This window comes from Ixodes scapularis, unplaced genomic scaffold (genome assembly GCF_016920785.2).
Source record: "Ixodes scapularis isolate PalLabHiFi unplaced genomic scaffold, ASM1692078v2 PGA_scaffold3__209_contigs__length_174095766, whole genome shotgun sequence".
NCBI lineage: Eukaryota > Metazoa > Arthropoda > Arachnida > Ixodida > Ixodidae > Ixodes > Ixodes scapularis.
In genome coordinates this window covers 56,713,430-56,738,292 of record NW_024609868.1, presented here as the reverse complement: position 1 = coordinate 56,738,292, position 24,863 = coordinate 56,713,430, and the positions used below count along the sequence as shown (strand labels likewise).

The window sequence follows — 24,863 nt, the reverse complement described above, 5'->3', positions numbered from 1 at the left end:
CTCCCTGTAAAGCCGAATTAGAGCGCAGCTCTTAAGGAGGAGGAGGAAATGATACTGAGGGGAGGGCATACCCCTCCTCCTTGCTCATCCTGTCTGCTACTCCTCCATCCGAGCGGCGTCAGCGTAACCATGAGGTAACGTGACGTCACCGGGGTCACGTGACCTCATGGGGGTCACGTGACCTCACGGGTACGCCAACGGCGACAGAGACGCCGGTCAAGCCGGAAACGGGCGCCTAAGAGCTGGGCTCTAAAAAGATGCGAGAACTATTAGCGGCGAGATGTTTTGGCGCCCCTTATGATTCTCCCTTGTGACGTCATTACCTTGCAAACAACAAGTTCGATGGTGTGTAAATAGCATGGTGGAAGCTTGAAATTATTGCGCTCTCAAAGGAACACTGCCAACACCGTCAAAATTAAAGTTCTTCCATTGCTCTTATTTCCGTCGATGATAAATCCTTTTCTGACGTCATAGTCAGCGTTCGGCCAATCGTGGAAGGCCGACCACAGCGACGCTTTCGGTCGCGCACGTCGCACGCAGTCGACACTACGCGCTAATGGGACCAATCAACCAGGAAGTCACTATGCTTCGCCTGTATATGATTGATCAAGCGACAATAGAACACGTACATGAACACGACGAACACAATGATATGGTGTACTTTCGAGGCGCTCTGATTATTTCCATTAGCTCGTACCGCCGGCTTCGTCTAGAGTAGACTTAAGATGAAAGGAAGTACAATCAATGGATACCTCAAAACCCGCTGTCCTCTAAAACTTTTAACTAAAACCTGAATAAGCAAATTTAAGTTAATCAACATACTCATCGTAATAATTACCCCCATCGAACGTAGTAATTTGGCTAACAGTACGCATTCAGCCTATAGTAATCGATGACACTGCCCAAACGAGTGTGAACATGTAGAAGTTCATGGCACTCCCGCAGAAAGGCCAATAGAACGATCTCACTAAGCGTCCGGCGCATGCGCGACGCCGCCATAACTTTAGTTCACAGGAGGCAAACGGCAGTGCACGAGAGGGCTCGTACCGTCTCGTACTCTACACGCGCAGAGCTCCAGTGAGTGTGTCGCACGTGCAGAAAGACTAAAGTTCCCTCGATGCATTGCGGCAGCGGTGGCGTGGTCAAACTGGCTGGTGAGATCGGTCTATTTCAGAAAAACGAAAATCAAGATAGGTTTCACCAATAAAAAAATACCACTTAGCACCAACCAACTATTCGCGCGCTCCAAAAACAAACAAAACAAATATACAGTGTGTTGCACAAACGTCCGATCTAACCTCAAATCACGCGGCTGTCGAGCATCTCCGGCGTGCTTACCATCTGCCATGGGACACCCAGGGAGCCCAATTGGCCAGCTGATACGTCGAAAACCAAAACCCATAGAAGAGTATACATATGTCCCCCTTGTTCCTCACGGATAAACGAACAAAAACCTCGGATCGACGCAACGACGGACAGTTTTATGTACAGCGCAGCGGCGGCGGTAGCCGCCAAACCGACAATTGTCCCGGGGTAGAAAAATCGGGATCAAAAGCTACCGACAGTCGCATTCCCAAGACGAAAAGGAGTCCCAAACAGCCCCAGGAATGCGGTTTCGAAGACCCAGCAGAGGCACGGGGACAATCGGACAAACTGCAAGAAAGACACACAGACAAAACAACACTCCCACACATACGGGAGCGTACGCGCGTGCGGCTGTGCGTGCGTAGCTAAGACAACGCCGAATGCCCTGCATTTGCGAGGCAGCGTACAAGGCGTTCCTCCGACACAAGTGCTTCAATGAAACCGCCCACGCAGGGGAGGAGAAGTGAGCGAAATAATGCGTACACACTCGCCGGCGGAGAGGAGGCCGACGCTGCGTAACTAGTAAGTACCTGCCTGAACGAAATGTCATGTGCTGCTGTGCCGCCGTGTGCGCGGACCCGTGTTTCCGGTACTCCCAGTCGTCCCCTAGTTGCCGTCGGCTCGCCGACAAAAACCGACGTGTTTGCGTTCCTACACTGGGCCTCCGTCATCCCGCCACAAGATGACAAAAAGTAAAAAAAAAAATAAAAAATAGTGCAAGGGAAGACACCGAAAGAGAGAGAGAGAGAAGGCAACCATACCACGAGAAATAATGCGGCAGAGAAAGAGAGAAAACGAAAGTGTCGGAAAATAGAAACAAGCGATGTGCGGGCGAGCCCACCCGCGCGACTATCGGCCAGAGAAACCAAAGAAGAAAAAAAAAAAAGAAAGAAGAGATTTGTCTTTGAAAAAATGACAGTGGAGGATGGTTCGCTCAAAAAGCGGCGCTCTGTCTTTTGATTCCGCCGCCGCCGCCATGGTGCATCTCGCACGCCCCAAGGAAGGGGACACGGAGGGCGTCGTCAAAGCGCTCCACTAATAACTGTCTCCTTAAGGCCGAAGCACGACACTCTCGCTTCTTTTTATTTCTTATTATTAGCCCTCCCGCGACTTGTCACACGACGTCGCGACGAATTCGACGAGAAAGAAACTGGATTCGGTGTCGTGGACCTCAAGGGGTGTACGGCGCTGGGAGCCGTCAGAGGTGACAGACCGGGCGAGTGGTCCCAAGTTGGATGGACGAAGATTCCGACTCGCGCGGATATAGAGAAACAAGGGTGTCTTGAGCGTCCCACCGTTAAAGGGACCATGAAGGCAGTTTCGAAGTTTTATTCGACGATTGAAATGGATGTCAGGCACGTCTCAGATACTTTTGACCAAGTTCTAGCCCGAAGAGAAGTTTGGGTGCCGCACCAATCGAGCAAACAGGCGCGGTGATAATAGCGCCGGGAACGATGCCTGAGACCCCACCGAGGCGGCGGCAGAAAGGTGAACTAAAGTGCGCCAAAGCGTGATGACGACAACGGGCTCCTCGTCTGGCGATTGGTTCAAACAATAGACGCGCTCTTGGTTTCGATTTCGGTGGTGAGTGTGATGAAAAAGGTTTATTTGAACGTTGGATAATCTTTTGAAGTTGTAGTTCGGAATTAATAGGTTTCATACCGTGTATAAAAGCATAATCTGAAGCGATCCCTCCGTTTGTCACTGGTTGAACGCATACCGCACTGCTACCTCAGGCGCGTAACAAGCATCGAGCAACCATGGACAAAAAAAAAAAAAAAAAAAGGTACGAGCGCCGGGGGCGGCGGACTTTTGGTTTTGGTTTCGTGCGTCGTCTCCTGTTCGCTTTGTGAACTGGTGTCTCACCAATTTTGCCGCATTTATGTGCAGTAGTAGGTTGCGCGAAAGGTCGGCTAAAGACGTGCGGTCGATCGGGCGACGTTAGTTTGCATAAACTGCCGACCGATGCAGCAATGCGCAGCATTGCTGCATCGGTCGCCAATCCAGAGTTCTGCGTCCTTAGCAGCATCTCCCGTTCAGTCGGCGTGAGGTCGCTGAACGGGAGCTCAAACTCGTTTGCGAGCGCGGCGTTGTCGTCCATTCCTTCCAGGTTTTCTTCACAGACCGCCGTGCACTAGAGCGAACCACGGGAACCACACTGAGTGTGCACTAAATCCTACCGATGCCGACAGTGCTCCCTGACGTCACTTCTCTTTCCAGAGGCAACAAAAGGAAGAAATCTGAACGTTTGTTTCGGTTTCGCAAATTTATTTGCAGGTACAGAAATAAGAGTCACAACGTTCTAGAAAAAATTGTGTGGCATGCCAGGACCCCAATGCTTCCAAAAACACCTTCTTAAAAAAAAAAAAAAAAATTGCCTTTATGGTCCCTTTAAGTCGCACAGTCGCTCTGCTCGTGCACCGTTCAAAAGACAAGGTGTTTGCCGCAGACACGATGACAAATTTATCCGCAGACAGGACTCAAGCCCGCTCGAAAGCTTCATACCTATGTGCTCCACACATGTCTGCAACAAGTTTTGGTCCGATTAAATAGGGAGTTTTAGGTAATCGTTTTCGCTCATCCGATACGGTACGATGGTACGAACTGCGCATGCGCAAAGACTCGCGCATGCGCAGTTCGTACCGAAGGACCCATCGTACCGTATCGGATGTGCAAAAACGGGTCCCTAAAACTCTCTATTGTACGATGTATTAGCGCTATAGACTAACCGCGTGGCTTTAGGGTTACGACATAGTTCGAACAACAGGATCGAAGCCCACACGCGCTGTCCACACAGCACCGGAGTAACAGCATGCGTGCGAGAGGAGCACTCTCAAGAAAAAAGGTATCATCTTACACCCTTTTGTACCACATGGCGCACCCCAAAACGTCGAACTACAGCGTACTGACCTCGATTTGACGGTACCAGCTTTCACGAGAGGATTGATAGCCGTGTGGTGCAACTTTTTAAAATAGCTAATGGTCGTGTTACTGGCTACAAAAGAAAAAAAAAATCGGGGTTTTCTTGGCCTTACAGCAAACCTGAGTGTTTTCTTTCTGTGATCTTTGATACGTACTTTAGCTTTTAATAAGTTATTGTTAAGTGGCAAGTTAAGTGGCACAGAGCCACCGTTATCAAGCCCCTCATAAGATCTGGGTCCGTCTGTTCAACTATAGTGCGCTGTACGTCGAACTGAAGTTTTGGGGTGCATTATATGGGACAAAAGGGTGTAATGTGATAGCCCTTTTTTTTTTTTGAGAGAGAGAAAGTGAGGCATGTATGACTGACTGAAGAGACGCTTCCATGCGTGCTTCTTACACGTCAGCGACCACGGAGCCAGCGACGCAGCAATTTCCTAATCAGTAGCGTGTCCGCCTCCGGAGCGAGTTTCCTGCCTTTGCCAACCCTACGTCGCACGCGCAATCGGAGCCCAGCTGAAGGCAAACAAGCCCGCGCCGGAGGCGGAGCATCTTCACTGGCTTCTTAACCGGTCACCGACCATACTAAAAACGACGAGGGTTTAATGTATCGAACCAACGTAAGGCACCTCGCACACCCCAGCGAAGAACTTCGAAATGAGAACACACCGGGATATTTAACGTGCAACCGACAAAGGCTATAAGAGGCTCGATCAGATCACGGGAACCTCGGCCGGTAGTCAAAGCCGCCGATCCATAGGTCGGCACTTCGGCACAGAGCCACCTTGCAGAAAGTCTGCGGGGCAACTTCGAAATCGCAGGTGACCGCACTACCTCTACAGTGAATTGCCTCACTCGCCCGTTCTTTCCCGGGGCTTTATGGATCGGCAGTAGCTGCGGTTATATTCCGCCCAACCTTCGACGAGCTAGGGTACGTCACCGTTGTCGAACTTGCGCTGACATTTAGGCTACTCCAAGGTACGCTTGCACATCTCATGCGACGAAAAGTTAGTCAGCCTAGAAAACATCATCGACTCCATAAACACCGATGTTTGTTTGCAAACGAGCTCGCTACCGTCCACTATATCGGCGGACACCCCGGTTTTTCTCTTTTCAATTAGTCTCGCGTCCTTTTGTCATTTGTAATACTTTCTACAATGCCCGCGGCATCTTAGACGTATTACAGGAACTTCCCCCAAGGGAAATCTTCTTACCCAATCACTGTGCGTTGCTAAAGAGGAAATAAATACGCTACCCGAAGTCTACTGGGGCACTAAATGCTGTGGCGCCCTCGTGGAATCAACTCCCGCCGAACGCGGTAAATAGAACGCCCACGGTAAGAAATAGTCAAATGAACTGTAAGCAATAGGCATGCGACCGAGAAAAAAATAAAATAGGGGGGAGGGAGGAGACACTTATAGAGGGTGTTTCACGGAACGCTGGCCAAATCACCCTTGCAAACAACGCATCGCAAAAAAAAGAAAAAGAAAGAAAGGATCTTGGCAAAGGGTTTATTCAAGATAGTTAATAAGCTATAAATTAATTAAGTCATAAATGACATTTGAATTCAGTAATTTACATTTTAATTAGTATATTTAAAGTGCAGTTTTAATGATAAAGTTGAGGCTTGGTCGAGTTGGTACATGCTTCGGGATTAAAAGCTGCACAAAAAGACAAAGGTCCAGACGAAGAAGTAACACAGACGCAGCACTGACTTACAACTCAGTTTGCGTCCTCAGCTGTAAGTCAGCACTGCGTCCGTGTTACTTCTTCGTCTGGTCCTTCGTCTTTTTGCGCTGTTTTTATTCCCGAAATAGTTTAAACTATAAACTGTCTGGGCATCATTAAAGACTACTAAATCAATCCCCTATTCGCGACTCCAGCAAAACGGACGCCGCCAAGCGGGAAAACCGGGAACCAGCCGGTCCAGGTCGCTTCGCGCCCCTCCGCGTCTCTGGTGGCTTTCGCGGACTGGTGGTGTCGGCGCGGTGGCGAACAGTGTAAATTGACAAAGATCCGAAAATTTCTTAAAGGGGCCCACCAACAATGTTTTGACCGGTTTGAAGTTCGCGCTGAAAAGGAGCTCCATGAAAGCAGGAACACCGAGGAAAACAAATATTACACAAATTCGCAATATTTTGTGAGTTATTAGCAAATTAAATATTGCAGAAAACAACTTTAAATAAGCAAAACATAGCGCTTCATGACGTAAAATGAAACAGTTTAGCGATTGGAGCAAAGCGGTCGTCCAATTCGACGCGAGTTTGGTTGATAGCCCGTCGGCTCGTCGGCCATTAGGCCTAGCTGCAACCATCGTAGCTTTGGGATCGGGTTGCCATCATCGATGAATCTACCGGGCTTATCGGCTTTTTAGTGCGGATATGGGCGTCGCGCCGTACGAGGACACTCCACGCAAGCGACGCGTCTCTGCCTCAGTCCGCATCGACAGCCGCGGAACACTCGTCTCCCGCAACTCCGCCACCGGAGCCACCTCGGCGAGTAGGAGGGAGAAACTGGTGAGCGGTCCCGTTGGGCACCGGTCCCGTCGCCGCACTTCACTCGAACAGTGAAAAGTCGGTCACAGCACTAAAAGAAAATAAGGATTCCCCTGGCTCCTCTTACTGCTTTTAGTTGACCGGGACCGGGGGCGCACAAGTGAAAATACGATGCGCGTTGTGTGCACGGATCACTTGTCGTCTGCTCGCGATGGTACGTCGCGGACGCCGCTGGGAGGCGCGCATGAGCGACAAGGCGTTGTTTTCGCCCTTTTTGAACTTTACTTTGCAACTTTATTAGCTCTATAAAAATGACTTGTTAGAGAAATAATGACGGTTAACGTGTGATATACTTTATTTCGCTTCAAAATTTCTGGGACGGCTCTCGCCAATCACGAAACCCAAAGAATGTGAAGTAAAGTGAAAGGGAGCGCCGTTATGCGCGCGCATTCGGCACCTCGCGGCGCCACCGTCGGAGGAGGTGTTTCCGAGTTGTCAAATTAAAATATGATGCGCTAATATTTTCAAACCCTTTCGTTGTCCGCTGGGTTTCCGGGACCACTTGCGTGTAGAAACCGCAAAAAAAAAGTCGACGCTCAAATACTGTTGGAGGGCCCCTTTAAGTTTGCCTGAGTGTTCATTAGTGCGGTGAAGCCTCAGTAGATTGTGTCCTTCCATCACGTGTTTGAAAGCCCGTTTACTCCAGAACACATGGTCGCGTGCTTTCGATTTCTTGGATGGTGAGGAATCGTGGAAAAAGTTTTGATTTCTTGTCTGTCTCGAATCACATTCAAAGTGACGACTACTTAATAACTGATAGGTGGTTTCTTTGTAAGGATGTAGAAAAGTGGACTGAGGACGACAGAAGAGGTGTTTCACTGGAGGGAACACCAATGTTGCAGTCAAGTGAATGGGAAGGTTTGATAGCTGCTTTTCTTGAGTTTGGTTGTGTTGGATTAGTTTCAAGTTTCAGCCACCCACGCCGGTCGGTGCGTTGGCTATTCATCTTGATTACTTTTCGCCGAAAAAGCTCATCTGGATCACACTGAAGGAGTTGGGCTGATTTCGCCATTACTTGATTCAGGAAAACATGCTCGCTGCATATGATTAATGAGGGAAATTATCTGCTTTCAAAAGGTGGGGGACGCGTCTCGCAAATTTAGAAGCTTTCATGGCATTATGATCTATCGCGCCTCCAATATTTATATTATACCCCCGGTGAAGCCAGCAGCAATATACGTCTACATTGCTCAGGTTGACGGGCCACAAAAAAATACTCATTTTTTCCGTTCCGGATACGAAGTCAAGTTCAATGCAGAGAGGTACTGTGTGAATCTCCCAAGACAACACTTTTCAGTTTGTCCGCATTCGTCTTCGTGCTACCTGCTAGAACCATTTGGCTAAGTTTAAGTAGTACCTCTCTGTCTGTCAAATATACTTTTATTTAGCAGTTCACTTAATAGCTAGTCTACTAAGGTCATATTTCAACCCGAAGAATATACTGATATCGCATTAGTGGGACATAGTACTACGTAATATATAATACATAACCCGCTCGTCAAAATGACTTCTCGATTGCTTACTGAAACCGGAATTGAAATACGAGTATCAGCTGCTCAGTGGGGCACAGCAAGTTAACGTGCTCCTTGGCTCAAGAAGCGCTTGCTTAATTTTCGTAATTTTCCTGCAGCCTGTGTTGTTGACCAAGCAGACGACTGGAGCTGTTTCTTAAACACGGAAGCGCACAAAAGCTCGATTTCGCAGACAGATAGGTCGCATGGTCGAGGCATGAGAGTTAGCTAAAAATTACTCTCGGTGGAACAACCCTGCAGTCATCGCCGCTTTCCTTAGCTGATCAAAACTGATTAGAGCCTATTACCGTCTCTCCGGATCCATAGTTTCGGTTTTGAACGAGATCTCCGACACATAAATTTGACATGAAAAGAACAAAAAAAACACCGAAAAAACAAAACTATGCTCTGCAAGTTTATGTGCACTGGCTACACTTAGCCGTCTCAGTTCAAATGCCTATAAAATTGGGCATCAAACAAAAGAAAATCTGTTAAATTGAATGCGCCACCCGTTCAGGCGGCCCGGCTGAGCCGACGCGACCTGGACCCAGCCGCCATGTTTGTTTGGTGGTAGCGCCCCCTATAGGTCGCTGGAGTTGCGAATACGTAGAAATTTACGGCGTTCCGAAGAACTCTAAATAAGGACGACTTTTTCAGCTTCGGTTTCCTGTCTAGCCCATCCCTGCGTTAGCGATCAAGCTCCCCGGGGTCAAAACGCATGACTATCACCTTGCCTACCTCTTGGGAGACAAGAAAGTGCTGCTCAAGCCAGCGAAATGAAACGCTGTGCTGTTCAAATGATATCGCAAGAATACACTTTGATTCTCGCGTTCCCCTTAGTCACGTGAAATATACGTGTCGGCGTACGTTAACTGCGCGCTTTGGACAGGGGGAGCACGACCTCTGGGTAGAAAAAACGCTCTTCGATTGGAAACGGGAACCTAGAAACGCGTCCAAATCAAGTATTTTCTTTCCCGACGCCGTACAATGGGGCACGTGAACATCTTTCTAAAGTGGGCCAATTTAGTGATTTTCAATGACGCTCAGAAAGCTTCCAACTGAAGCCATACCTACAAATTTACTAACCAAAACGTTAATTACTCAAATGTAATTAATAGCTTAATTATCGCGAACGCTATTTATGCTCCTGAATAGGCCCTTCGTCAGGGACAAATGCGCGGCTTGCACATAACGTCATCGCACCATGCTGGTGGTCATTCCTACTTATTCCTCCAGAGAAAAACAAATTCGGTGGCACAAAGTGTATGCTGCCGAAGGTACATGCTCGGCAGCAAAAATACCACTATCGCGTCTGATCTGATGTCAATGCAAATCGTTTATACGACATCAACCTTTTTTTTTTTTTTTTGTCTGTGTGTATGTGTGAGGCGTGGTTGTCGCAGGAGCGATTTGGCCGGCTTTCCGTGGAACACCCCACCCCGTATAGAAGAAATAGCGAGAGATCGGCGAAACGCGCCACACACAAGCAGCCTTCTTTTCACAATTAGCCGACCGTAACACGAGCCCAGGGGACAAAGCCCGTCGGCCGTTGCACACTACGGGCGACCGCTCGGCCAACCAAAGAAAAGTCGGTCGCGCAGCCGGTGTACAACGCAGCAGACCCCGTCCCAAAGGGATCCTCGGAAGCCTGATTAGGGCTAACAACTCCCCCGAGGAGGAGGAGGAGTACGCCTCGTCCGGGAGGGAGCCCAGGGTAGGCCGCCCAGTCCGCATCTGGTGGCCGCGGATAACGGTTACAACACTTCATCTCTCCGGTCAGACACCCCCGTGAACCCCGGCCGAAAAGGGAGGCGCACTCGAGGCAGGGGACATCGCGCTCGTACGAGGGTGGGTCCCGCGGGGGCACTTCGGAAGAGCAGGAGACGGTATTGTATAATATACACGGACTCGAAACGTGGACACTCGCTTCGTGGACTCTTTTCTCTCTGTCTCTCGCCTTCCGAGTGGTACTTTGGCACGTAAGCGCTTGTTGCTTAGCCCGACACGTTCATTGTGGTCACGGGTGACTCAGCAACGCGAAGCGAGGAAAATATTGCGACCGCGCAGAGTGAAGCCAACACTGGTGGACGAGAAAGGAGTCCTCCTTACGCGGCAGATACGCGGGCACTTTATCGAGTGACCCCTTCCGAAATTCAGCTCTCAAATGCAACGACGTTTTGCCGTACTAACGGCATTGATGAAAATGTAGCCTTTCGTCGAAAACCATTACTTTACGCCTACGGAAGACGAAAATATGTCATCCACCATACAACACTTCCTAAATATTTTCCAGTCTTGATGGCGACAAAGAACAACAGGTCAGTACGAAGCCTTCAACTAGGGGTTTTAGAGCAGAGAGTGTGCCAACAGAATGCACAGCGTGTGTCCCATTGTGCTAACGTCCCGAATGCACATGCCTCGTACTGCCCGCTTGAGTGCATCTTCAATTAAGCCACCAAAAGAGCGTCATTAGCATGGTACAGCAGCCATATGCTTACATTGTATTAATATTCGAAGCAGCTAGACTGCATTCCACAAGGGGTCTATGGGTGCAAGAAATGATGCAACCTGGATAGAGCTGAACGTCTACTAATCTTGCATTAAAAAAAAGAAAAGAAAAAGGTTTCTCGGAGATTATTGAATCATCGCAACATGACGGCATTTGCTCTTGTTACATACAACTGTAGAAAAATGAAAAAAAAACTATGCTTATTTGTTATGTTTATCATTCTGGTCATAAAAGGTCCGTTCTTTGGTAAAACTAATCCGACTTCGATGCTTTGCTATCCAATGGGTTGCGTTTGAGGGGAGATTGCAGTAAGTACGGTCATAGCTGAAGAAGACGGTAAGAAATAGAACAAAGTTACTTATAGGGACCTATACAGCAAGGGCCTCGATTCACTGATATCACGAACAGACAAGCGCGAGTACTTTGGAGAAGTAAAAATGCAAGACGTTTACAAATCTCTGTAACGCGAAATTAGAGCGCAGCTTTTGAGGAGGGGAGAAGGAGAGGGTACGGACGAGGAGCAGTAGGGGAGAGGAGAAGGGGAGGGTGGAAGGAGCGGAGGACGAGGAGCAGAGGATACGGAGGAGCATACCCTCCCCTCCTCCCCGTTTATCCGCTAAATTTAGCTGAAACATCGATGCCACGTAACCTCAACAGGAATTCAATCCCCCCCCCCCCCCTAAATTTAGGGGGGGATTGGATTGCTGTTTAGGTCATGTGACGTCAATTTTCCCGCTAAATCTAGCGGAGAAACTGAATTTGTTCATAGGTAACGTGACGGAAAGTCATGTGACGTCATTTTCCCCGCTAAATTTAGCGGGGAAGTGAATTGGCGTTGAGGTCACGTGACGTCAATTTTCCCGCTAAATTTAGCGCGGTTACACCGACGGCGACGCCGCGAAACCCGGAAACGGACGCCTAAGGGCTGCGCTCTAAAAACGAATTCATGGCACACACAAAAGGTCAGGCGGCATCCAAGAAAATATACGTTTTCTAGCTCCGCTTAAGCTCTTTGGTTATCCACTAGATGATAGAAATATGCATTAGCAAAGGGGCAAGGCACTACAGTCATAGGGATGCGTATCTTCGGAAAGGAATACTATGAATTCACAAAACTACGATTACATATATATATATATATATTGACATACAGCTGAGTTAATGTGATGCTAAGTAAATGAGCCGTCCCGAGACACCACCGCCTACCGATTTGTGGTCGAATGATTAACCGCAACCAATGCTAATAAAAAAATTAAAAAAAGAAATCTTGAACGCCACGGGAAAGCATGTACTACGACGAATAGGATATATTTCCCACAGTTACAGGCGATTAATCGTCCTTCGCTAGAACCGACATAAGTTAGAGAACATTACTACGCGCGTGTGGTCACCTAAACGTCAGCAGAGACTATGCCGACACCGAAGCCCATCTGATCTCGCAGCGAACGGAGCCCCGTGATTCGTAACCACTCATTCACCATTACTAGCGGACGAACGCGTAACAATAATGGCGGCAAAGAAGACTAAGATTTATGTCGCCTCCCCCCCGCTCTCAAAAAAAAAAAATAAATAAATAAAGAAAGAAACAAATAACAACAAACAAACAAACATGACAGAAGAAACACGTTCTGACGTATCACAGCTAAGAGAATATAAGGGTGAGAACAAACAAACAAGCTCCGACAAGAAAGAAGGAAAAACAGGGATGCGGCGGATCAACTCCCACGCACGCTGCCCTACCTCCCCACCAGTATACACAATCGTCGCAAAGAGAGACGGGAGGGGCAGCACGAACGAGACAGGCGCGTCCACACGACCATCCGCCGCCGTCAGACGACAACAACCGACCGCAGCCGGTCATCTCTCTCTCACAGTACCCGCGACTCCATAAAGACTCGGACCAGCTGCCTGCCATCCACGCATCCCGAGACAAAACACGCGCCAAGTCGAACACGCGCCTTCCCCGTCGAGGTTCCGTCTCCTTCCGACGTGACTCCACGTTGTTTTTTTCCCTGAATGCGTCCCAAACGGGAAGAGAGAAAGCAAACCAGCGTATTGTCAGCGTCGCCGCGCGGCGGTGTGCTCGGCTGGTGGTGCGGGGGAGAGCTCCCGCGATGAAGTCGTCGTCACCCTCGAACGCCGCCCCGCGTCGCATTGTGAGCGCGTCCCGGCACACGCAAGCCCCGGGAGGCATCCGACAATGGCAGTCCGGAAGATCGGAGCCCTACGGACGGGGACTGTCCACGGTCAGAGAGCGCAGTAGCCCCGGGAAAGCGCGATGCACTGTATTCCGTTCTTCCCGAAGCTGACAGTGCGGTGGAAGCTACGTGCTAGTTTGACCAATCGCACGTATATCTACTGCCACGTGACCACGCTACCGCCCGTACCCATGTGCAGAGAGCGTGGGGTCGGGTGATGATTAGGCCGGCGAACGCGTAGCTAGGAGCGCACTGTCAGTTCGGGGCTGGCGAGAGTGAAAGGGCACGCTGCTACTGCTGCTACTCGCGCTGCCCGCCTCATGTCCCGTTGCGGAAACACGCGGCCGGAAGCCGGGAAACAAAGCGCTCGGTTCGAGGCTAATAAAATAAAAAGGAAAGTCACGTGCCATCCAAGAGGGATCCTCCGTCGAAGCCACCGCCAAGTCGGCTATGAACTTGCCTGGTTCGGGGTAGCTACATGTCCCCTTCTCCAAGCATACAGCATACTCTTTTCGTATAAACATCTGCATTTCATTTTTTTTTTTTTTTTGTGGTTACAAACGTGGGAATGTTAATGTAAACAGATAACAGATGCGATTACATACAGGAACAACTTTCAGTGGCGACGCAGTCAAAAGTACTGGAGCGCGTGCTTGAAAGCTGACTAAAACTGAAAGCACGCACTCCTGTTAGCAAATGCCACGGAGCGTTGTCCCCGAGTGTAGATAAATAGCGGTTTAGAGAGCAAGAAGGCTTATCCTTCAGATGGCGTCTGCACTCAGAGGTGTCCGCACTATATGGCTGAGCTATTCTTTCCATCGTTTTAACATTTTGAATGCGTCGCGTGGCAGTTTCCATGCAAGCATAACTGTTATTGCGCTCTCGGAGGATGAAGGTTGCAAGTATCCAGCCCCTTTAATCGTTTAAAGCGGGAGTTGACGACCGGCGGCCCGCTGGCCGCATCCGGCCTGCGATGAAATATTATACGACCCCCGGCGAACCACCAGATATGGCCCCCCTACAAACGCTTCAGCGCTAAAACACACACACTCCAGGACAAGAGGTACGTCGGGTTGCAAACCCGGTAGAGTCGGGCGTATTAACTCAGAACAATGTCAAGAGATTTGCCAGAGAGAGTCCGGCTATCAGCTGGTCACAAACAGAGAATAAGCTGAAAGATGCATTTGCAGCAAAAGAACTTCGTTAAGTTTTCCGCTGGCCTCCCCAAAGTTTTCAAATCTACGAAGTCTCGCAGCGCGGCCTTGATCGAAGTGTTGCCTACAGCACGTATATATTTGCGAACGTACTTTTTCAAGATGAAGACCATGAAGTCGAACGTGGGTCCTGCGAATGGCAGATGAGCACCTTCAAAATGTTTTACGACAGTCAGTTCAGAGTTTTAATGCAAATGTTCGCATCTTGGCAAGCAGTATTGAACACCCCAAATCTTACTGAGGAGCTCAAGCAATCTTACCTTACGTGTGCCTGAATCAATATATATTTTCATATAACTTTGAGTATGTGGCAGTCGTGTTACAGAGGCTAATCGCCCCCCCCCCCCCCTTCTCTTTTTTCTTTTTTTCGTTTCTTTGTTTGGCTTGTTCCATCTCCGCTTTGCGACGATTTTGTCCGCTGCAACAAAGGGTTGCCGACCACTGCTTTAAAAGGACGCTGAAGGCCATTTCACTCTTTATAGTTAACGTGTTTTACGATTGACACATCCAAAACTATGGTCGGTTACAGGATAATAACTCGGTAGAAGTTCTGCGTCCAGCACCTACTCGCCGCCTTCAACTAGGCTGAGGCTGCGCGTTCAACGAAGTGTTATCAAAGGCAGAAATATCTTAATGGAGACGGAGCATCTATCGCATTCTTAAAGGGACACTGACAGGGTGTTATGCTCGCCAATGCTTTTTATTTGTACATGGCATATATGAGCCCAACTACCCAGAAAACAAATCGCGGCTGGAAATTCGTTTTCTTTCCGCCCGAAAACCGCCGATCGAGAACATCCCGGTTTGAGCCACGCTCACTCTCTTCTCCGTGGTCACGAGCCGTTTTCTATGGTCTACACAGAGCCACCAAATGTAATCAAAGTCGCTGGTCATCGAAGGCACACATACAATATTAAGAATAAAAAAGAAATATGATACCCATTTTTTGTGGCTTCTAAAAAGCTCCAAATAGGTTGATATAAGAAAAAAAAAAAAAAAAAGCTGCAGACTTACGTGATTTTCGCCAACCCTCTCCTCCTCTACATTTCTTCTTCCTCCCCAGTCCGGTTTCGGTTTCAAGCAGTTCCGTTTTTTTTTTTATTTTATTAAAAACATATATGACTCTGTAGCAAAATTTTGACTGGATAGTCTTCTGACACCATAATAAATCGCCTAACTAAAAATAAAAAAAAATAAAAAAAATTGGGGCATGTCTGTTCCTTCAGCCTGTCACCGACTATGTAAGTATTCTGGCGATTGCCGATTGCAACAATACGCCAGAGACTCCACAGCGAGCAGCACACAACGTCTCGGTAACACGAAGGCCTCGCGGGTACCCTTCAAAAACCGTGAAGGCCGTTCGAAGCTTCCTCCGGTTGATGTAACAGAAGTCAGTGTGCACAGAGGAGGGCAGTGTTTACGAATCGCTTTGCACAAATGTGGTCACTGAAGTAGCTCCGCCCTCCCAAAAAACCGGTCATCGCGCGTGCCGTCACTCGTGCTGTTTGTTTCGTAAACAGCACGGTCGTCTACACACCGTCATAAAACAAACTACCGCGAAAGGAAAAAGAAAAAAGCCGACTACGGACGCGAGCAGAGAAAACGCGGTCGGGCCTCGTCGAGGAGTCTGGTTGTGGATGTGCGCGACGAGCAGTGCGGGTGGGTCGATCGGCAGCCATTAGCTGCAGGTCCGTCCGTCCGTCCGGCGGGTGTCCCTCCGTTTCCGATGCGTCCATATCCGGAGAGACGCGCTATTTCCGCTTCCGCACGAGCTCCCTCCGCGCCACGGCCACCCCCCCCCCCCCCCCCCACACACACACACACACAACGTCCCACCCATGGGCGATGACCCGCCTGGCATCGAGATCCGATTGTAGGTCTCGAGTTCATGTGCCTTCACATCGCAGAGACGAACAAGTGAGAGAAGAACCGGAACAGAGGACGGTGAAAACGTTAACTAGTTCATAAAATTTATGAACCGCACAACTCTCGAATTAGTGAACACATTCTTTTCAATTTCGGTTCGTTTAAATAAAGGTTAAAAAAAAATAAAGCAAACAATAAGCGAGAAAAAAAATCAATTAATTTTTTACTTTTTAGTTAGGAACTAATATTTAGAATTAACTGAGAAACGAAGTTTTAGAAATATGAACAAATATTTCCTCAGAAAAAGCTCGATGTGATCTTTACTGTTCAGTTAAATGAAGCTAAAAGAAATTACACAATTTGTTCGGAAGAAACGGAAGTTCAAAGTCTCTTATAACGAAAGCACTAAGAACTGTGCAATATCTTGCCTTTGAGATCTAACACAAACGTATAGTTTTCCGAATCTGACGAGTAAAGGGTCGAGGTTTCCGAGAGATGCAATATGCAGGTATGTTTTCCGATGCGAAGATCACTTTCAAACAGATAAAAAAAGTGTGGGCGGCATTTGTCGATATTAAGAGCATAAAGAGTCTCGTCGTCCTAGGCTGCACAAGCAATCATGACCTTGTACTTATCTGACTTAATTGAAGGAAAGCAGAAACAAAACGCACCGATCGACATTTACAACAATAAAAAACTGAATGCAGTCGTCGCAGGATGATTAGTTCAGATGTGGAAACTCTACACAATGGAAGACAAGTCTTCCGCAAAATATGGCGCATTGTTTTTCAGCAGTGCAAGGCAATGTTGAGAGCGCAGTACAATTAGTAAGCCACGCGGTTTAAGAAGGACATGCACTGCGCGACACAGCGCGGAAAAGATAGGCGGTTTTTTTTTTCGCGTTTAACGGTTTCAGCTTTTTGACAAACAGCGAATCGTGCCTCCTAAGTTCTACGATGTGCGAAAAACAAATCGAAACTAGCGCGAAATTAGGAACGCTCAAAAAAAAGTTCTACATCACTTTTTTTTTTTTTAAGACGGTATTAATTGGGCGAAAATTCCAAACAAGTTTTCAACGAAACCATATTAGCGGCTTACGTGCAGTAAGCACACTCGTTTTCCACAAATACCTTGGAACGATTTGGTACGTTCCGAATTTCGCACGACTTTTCCTCAGTTTTTCGCATGTGTTCGACCTTCCAAAGCACGGGTCCGTACGCTGGTGAGATGAACACCACGCGAACACTTCAGTTATGCGTAACAACAGGAAATGCCAAGGTAAATTGAGCGGGGTAACTAGAGGCGAAGTATTGAACAGAGTTACCACACATTTAAATCCGAAATTCGAGTGGTCTCGAAGGGTTTTGATGACACCAATAATACGTTTTTCGATGACCCAGAAACCATAAATTTCGTTATTTTTCATCAGCGTTTGCTTCGAATGTATTCTTAGTGCTCGTTAGCGAGAAGGACTACCTACTACATAAGGGATATTTATACGGTTTCACACTCAGTGAACAACACTGTCAAAACTGCAGACGCGAGCGCGTGGCTTCGTTTAGCGCGCGAGCACGTGCAAATAAACCACAACATCACATCACACGCTCGCGCCAGCAGCTTTCAGAGCGTTGTACACAAAGTATGAAACGGAGAATAGTTCGCAAAACGCAAGGGAGAAATTTATGCATAAAATTACTCGATACAACACATGCAAAGTTAGCTAAAGTTAGAACGACAATTGTAATCCACCCGATCGTAATTTTAGAACGTGAAGTCTGCTTTTTGATTATTACTGTTAAAATTAAAGGGTCCAATAGTCGAAAGTTTTAAATGCCTCCAGAATTGTAGCTTTATACCCAATCAACGAAATAAAGCAACTTAAAAAAAAAAAGGTGGGAAATTTTTGGTTGAAGGCTGACAGCATGGTACCTGTCCTGCTTGCAGAGGATGCCTTTCCGAAGCAGCGCTCCCCGGAGGCAGTCGAGCACCTGGTCTGGCGTCAGGTCGGCCGGCATCGTGGACACGTTCTGCATCACCTGCCCCCCGCAGAAGGAACCCCGCACGCGTCTTGAGCACTAGCGGAGACGAGGGCACCACACGGGCACAGCAAAATACCTTTCGCATAAATCCCACAAGAACGCGAGCGAAGCGCGCAAAAAATTATGGGTATCTCCTGTATGATCTTTCTTGAGCTCGCGCAGCATCAACCACGCGAACATTGAAGAGAGTGAGAGAGGCGAATAAAGAAATATAGAAAGTGTAGCGCTCAATGGCCCGATCGCCTGCGCTTCCTTCGTCGTCTGCAACAGCAGGTTCTATACAGGTGCTTCCCAGCAATTCTTCCGGAGCCGCGGACGACTCCACACGTTTCGGAAGGTCTACGGGAGGAGAAAATAAAGTATAAAAAGAATGTCTGCACCTTTTTTTTTACGTTGCTGTTTTCGTTTTTGCTAATGAAAACTTGGCCTTTTTTGTTCACAGCGGAAAAACCGCAAGGCGTTGCACTTGCTGAGCGGGGTGCGACATGGGAAAGCGAGCGACTAATCACGACGGCGTTAATTGTATCGCAATTGGTTCATTATTGTTCCTGCCAAATGAAGCTGCAATCTGAAAGCCTCTCCTTTCGTCAGGAGGCGATTGCGGCTAGCCCTGCCCTGTTGGTATTACGCTCCCAGTGACTAAAAACCAAGTAGCGGGCTATAGTGAGCAAGTGTTTACCATGACGGTATCACATTCCCATTGCAATAGTCCAACTGACTTGAAAAAAATCCACACCGTCAACGCTTAAAAAAAAAAAGAAAGTTGATTTCAGCCAGCTGAACATCGCGCTCAACACGTTTAGGAAGCTAAAAAAAAAAAGACACGCAGCGGAACGCACGTATGTAAATGTGGCAACATACGCTAGGCGCCTTCTACACACATATAGTGTGCCACATAAAGATGCGCCTTGCAGTTGAATACAAACATCCCGGACATTATCGTGGAAGTAGGCGATTACCAATCCCACAAATGTCACAAGCTTACAAATGACTAACCATGGACTTCAATCGAGCAATGGAGAAAGTTAATGACGAAACGCCCAAGCCTCTACAAGCCCGTATGGCGAGAGCCAGCATCGAAGAACACATCCCCGAACACGAGCTCATGGCTACCGGCTCGGTTTACAGAAAAGAACACTTAGTATTCATTACCGCGCGCGCGCAGCAGCAGTGTGTCCCGCACAGCGAAAGCCCGCCACGCAGTAGAAGGGGACCTTCACAAAAGGGCTCGCTGACGCAATTAACGAACAATTACACCGAGACATGCGCACTCCGAGCATCGCCGCGCTCAAACTGCGCATGCGTAATCGGGTTACTTTAACTAGCTCCATGCCAGCAGCCGGGTGACCCTTTTATTTACTGCAAAAAAGGGTAGCTCGGCTTTATTTGCTCCTTCCCTATGCGTTTGTTCTTTCGAGGGGCTTCCTCATGAACGCGACGCGTTCGCGTGCGGTGCTTCGAAAGGTCGACGACGTCTTTTGGGACGCTAATCAAGTTACCCCGTCGACGTTGAAACTGGAGCCCGCCGGCTTCACCCTGAACGCTTCTCCGCACAACAACGGCGCTGCGTGATGGATTAGGGCAGTTTCTGCGGCGTACGCGAAGAGATGGTCCTTTATTAACGCTTTCTCTCTCTCTTTATTTCTCCCCCCTCCCCTTATTCCTTGCCGCCCCCGCCCCGCCCGCCCCCCTTCTCCCCCCTTTCCCCCAATCGTTCGACCTGCTAACGAAAAGCGGGACACATCAGGGAGCGCCCGCAAGCTGGCTTCCCGCTTTGGTTAGCGAGCAATGCAGGGGAGTTCGATTGCGGGGCCAAAGCTTGACGTTTTGCGAACTCGCCAATGTTGTAAAGGTGGGCTCTTTCACACGCAGCGTCGAGCTCAACAAGCGCTAATATAGCGTTCAGTTAGCGCTCTACTTTCCCCATCTTACAGCAGGAGTTTTCTGCTGACACCTTCCAGAACCGCTTGAAAACTTTGGAGAATTTTTATTAAATTGCTGGCGGTAGCAGTGCGGTTTGGCACCGTGAAAGGCTAAGAACTCTCCTCCGAGATTCCTAGAGTTTTACATTCTTTCGCACACTTCTGACTGATTTCGGCAGCGTAGATTACTTACTCCTAAAAACGACCAGGTTAACCGTTTCGTGGAGGTGGTCTGCGAGGGTGTTCTTTACGCATACCACATCATCTGATCTAAACAAAGAACAGATGAAGGAGATCATAAATGCTGAGGTAAAGGCTTGCTGCAGTGTCTCAGTCAGACAACATGAGACGGCGCTAACAACACCCAATATCTGCTGCTCGTTCCTGACCGTTTGGTTCTCTCTCTCAGCGCTGCGTCAGCGCTGCTTCAAACGCTAAGTGAGTGCAGCGGTAGCGCTGCACTGTATTTGAGAATGGAGCGAAACTCAAATGCTTATAGCATCTTCGATCAACTGGCACCCGAAATGCCCGGAAACAGGGACAGTGCACAGCGCTCGTCGGTCGTGCAGCGCAAAGTCGGTGCAACATCGAGGATAAACTGCCCAGCGTCTGTGCACCGCGGCGACCGCCCCCATGCGCCACCTAGCGTTTTGTTCGTTTTTTCTTGCGTACGTCTGCGCGCCTGCTGTCAATTTCTCCTGTTTTTTCACTCGCGGATTAAGCGGTCACACACAAATGAACATCGTGGACGTGATTGTCAATGGGGTCAATAAGCGGGAGACAATTCTAGGGGTATATTTTGCCGATCATTGTTGGTTCGAGGAAGAGCTGTTATCGAAACCTTAGCTGTTATCGAAACGCTTCACAACGCTTTCCACGAAGTTCACAACTTTGGGGTGTTCCTTGCCAACGCAGCAGCCATTGGTAATGGCGGCGATGGTAAGAACCTCGTCATCTTTGCTGTCAGATGAGCTGACAAATTCATCGAGTGCCGCTGCGAGGCGCGTTCGTTTTCGCAAGGTCAATCTCGATAGACTGCGTGTCTGCTATTCCAGCCTTCACCTCATCTCCTTGATTCCCGCTCCTGGCCGCAATGCCTGATGGGACTGCACTCCGACGCACCTTCGAGTTTCTTGGTGCGCGTCGGGGCAACGAAAAACCGCACCTGGAGGGTGCGCTCCGCTGATCGTAAACGGCCGGTGCGCATCGGTGCACTCGGTCGAAGACGAAGGGGCGCACCTTGGTGCGGATGATCGAGGATGCGTTTAGAGATGTTCCCAAGGCCACGCCCATTCAGCTTTACACTTAGCGTAATGCTCGAATTTAAAACCGTAGCCGCGTAGTTATGAAAGCAAGTCATCTGCTCAAGGTAGTGCTGCGATACATCTGGTACGCTCACATCAATGGGGTTCGGCACCTTCGTTCATCCTCGAATTTCTCCCGCGACGAGCACGCGATATTCGAGACTCCAGCGACCTATTATAGGTGTCGCCACTATCGGGCAAATATGGCGGTCTAAACCAGGTCACGCCTTGCCATGCGCAACGCTCGGGTTTCAGCGGGCAAGCATTGAACTCGCAATGCTTGGCCCCGATTTGTATTCACTGCGTTCCAAACCCGCGGCGATGTTTTGGCATAAACGAGCTTCCAAAGGCTTTACCTTCTTCGGGGAAGCGATGGAAGGACTGCGGTGCTGATAAACGCACAATGCCCGGTTCACGTGGTAGCATAGAGGTTGCGTTCAGAGAGACCTGAAGCAATACGCTGATACGATAGTAACGATAGGGTGGCCAAGACATCTGTTCCATCGCGCCAACCGCCGACAAAATGAAATCGTGGAAGCCAGAGGCGACGAGAAGAAATCTCAAAATGACCTGTTCCGGCCAGTTCAGCGTTTTCCCGCCAGGTGCCGTCCGTTTTGCTGGTGTAGCGATTACCTCGGCTATTAAGTCTAGAACAGCGAGCGAAGAAGACGCGCGTACGCACCTTGACCTTCCTGGGCCCGTCGTGCGAGGTCCCCAGGGCGGAGCCGAGCCTCTTCCTGGGCGTGAGCATGCAGCGCACGCGGTCCAGGCGCTTCTCGATGGAGCCGAACACACGCTTGGCAGAGCCCGTGCGCACCGAGAAGGCACCGGCCGCTTGGCGCCGGCTGGGCTGTGGCGTCCGGAACGGGCTCAGCCGGAACTCCGCGTCGGCCGACGGAATCCTGACGAGGAGAAGCGGACAACATCGTGAGCCGCAGTCCCAGCAAGAGTGAAGGTATACTCCGTTCGCCCCTGAGCTGACAGTGTGGAGGGAGTCACGAGTTCGTTGGACCAAACCCTTTCATCACCTGAACCTGCTCTCTGCGCGTGAGCACGGGCGGGAGCGCCATCACGGGGCTAGAGACGCCCGACTGATCAAAGGAGCACTAGCTTCCACCGCACCGTTAGTTTAGGGGTGAATGGGGTAGCGTCGGAGCAAGAAGGGAAGGAGGAGAAAACACAAGTTAACCAAGGCGAACAGTCTCGGTTGGCTACTCGGTGTTGAGAAAGGGGATAGGGATATATGAAAGTAGGAAAGACATTATTCACGTTAGGGTTTAAGGCTGGTTCGCACACTGAACACGACCGACTGTGCCACAACCGTTATTAAAAAAAAAAAAAAAAAAAAACACTGAAATAATTTTTTTTTAGAAGCCCAGATGGGACACTTTTTTAGTAAATTTCTCTGCAAAAAAAAATAAATTTGTTGCTGCAATCTTTACGCCGTTAGACGCAATTTAGGGGGGGGGGGGTAGCCCTGCTCTAGGCCCCGCCCGGTGCTTACAAAACTGAGCACCTTTTCTCGTCTCATTGGTTGGAGAGATGACTGACGTGTGAAATGTTCGTTGTAAAATTGTGTCTCCGAGCCGTCATAGTACTATATTTATATCAACAGTATTTCTATGTTTGAGAAACAAATAATCAAGATAAAGTCATTATTGTTTTAAAAAAAATATCCCAATATTCCATTTCGGCTTCAAACAATAGCAAACATGGCTGCTAGCGTTTGCGGTGGGCTCAACGAGAGCGGCTCGTTGACCTCGTTTATTTTTATAACTACGACTCATTCAGCGTTCAACGAGGTATTTAGAGGAAGATCTCCTCAACCGACCTAGTTTGAAGCAAACAATTGTCGGAAGTACGCGCTTTCGGAAGCGCTGTGCGGTTGCTCAGCTTCGTAGCGGGACTGGCCTAAACCTAGCGTCCCACATCAACTATGTCGCTTGATCTGGCTTGAATTGTTCCTTTGCGCGTGTTGGTGTCAAACAAAGATGTTGGTTCCCGTAAAAGCGGTCCCGCCGGTCTGTGAATTGTGCAACCGTAGTGATTGCAACCGTTGTGATTGCAACCATAGTTTAATACCAAGATACCTACCTACACAGGCAAGCATTTGTGAGCCGGAGGCCATCGGGTGTTCGGCTCGCATGAAGTTTGCTCCCGTCATTTCGTTTCGAAAGGCAAGTAGCTCAAGTTTTTAGTGCACCTGGTCTACCAAAGCAAATATATTTAAGTAACGTTTTAATTGTGCGTCATGACGCTCACGAACCTTGCTGGCGGATGCCATGTAAAAAGAATAGCAAGACCAGTGAAGCTGAAAGGACCGCATATTTACTTTGTCGATTTTTTTCGTCCTCTCGGTCGCCAATTACCGCACATCGATAGACGCTGACAGACGCTTGTGCTGAACCGAGGCTCGTGCATGATGGAACGCTAGAACGCCGCTTTAATGGTCGCGGTTTCTGAGCGTTGCAGAAGTTTTTAGACGGAGGCGGAATAGCACACGCACGGAGACGAAAATGGACGACGACGCGCAGCTTTCGTATTCGCGCGTCACGGGCATTGTAGACGATAGACGGTGGTGAAATAGCAGGCGATGCCGGAGGCTGCCGCGCGTCTCCTCGCAAGGCTAGCAGGTGGTGCCAGACGTCAGACTAGACGCAACGGATGTCGCAAAAGGGAGGCACTATCCTTGTTTGCATGTTCAGCCGAGCAGCCAAGCCAATCCAGTAGTAATGGGCGGGGCAACTGATCCGTGGGCGGGGCTTAGAGTGTGCCATGACCTAGACCTAAATTGCGTCTAATGGCGTAAATATTGCGCGCATATATTTTTTATGTCGAGAGAAAATTACAAAAAAAAAAAAGAAAGTCTCATCTATGCCCTTAAAAAATCTTTTTTCTTCATTTTAGTGTTACCTTAAATCTCAGGTTTTGACTGCCTACAACCGCCTGCGCAGCAGCGCAGCCGGTGGTAAGCAGTCACTCGGGGTGCTATAAAAGAGACACTAGACCATTCATGACTCCAGCGAACTATAGGGGGCGCGCTGGTCGGGCAAAATGGCGGACGAAAAGAGGACGTTTTCGTCGTTCAGCAAGCGGACCGCCATAAATAGTTTGCTGTGCAGCGTAAAATCGGTGTTACATACGAAAGCAAAGCGATTTTTCGACGGTAGAAAGCTTCTTCTAGTCAGTGCGTAGGAATGACACGGCGGAAGCATAAAAATAATTACTGAGAACGATGTTTGTTTCGATGCTGCCTACGAGAACCAAGCAGAGATAGCAGACGACAGTGTCGGAACGACCTTCTCTACTAAGGTTCTCGGCGTTGCCGCTGCGCGGCGTGAATTTCGCTGGAGTCGCCAATAAATCAGCTCAAACACTCTGGCGTCACGTGACAGAGGTGGCGCTGTCCTCGGTAGGACGGATGCGCAGACGCTTCACTCCACGCTCGGTGCGGTCAAACG

General features: G+C 48.9%; 1 protein-coding gene across 1 annotated transcript in view; it reads right to left on the bottom strand.

Moving 5' to 3' along the window:
* LOC8052143 (maternal embryonic leucine zipper kinase) overlaps positions 1-24,863 on the bottom strand; it is an 87,700-nt gene that overhangs the window by 15,548 nt on the left and 47,289 nt on the right. The window contains exons 14-15 of the mRNA XM_042292449.1: positions 22,085-22,304; positions 18,067-18,173 (exon numbers count right to left, since the gene is read on the bottom strand). Of these exons, the coding sequence (XP_042148383.1) occupies positions 18,067-18,173; positions 22,085-22,304 (327 nt within the window). The remainder of the gene's footprint in view (positions 1-18,066; positions 18,174-22,084; positions 22,305-24,863) is intronic.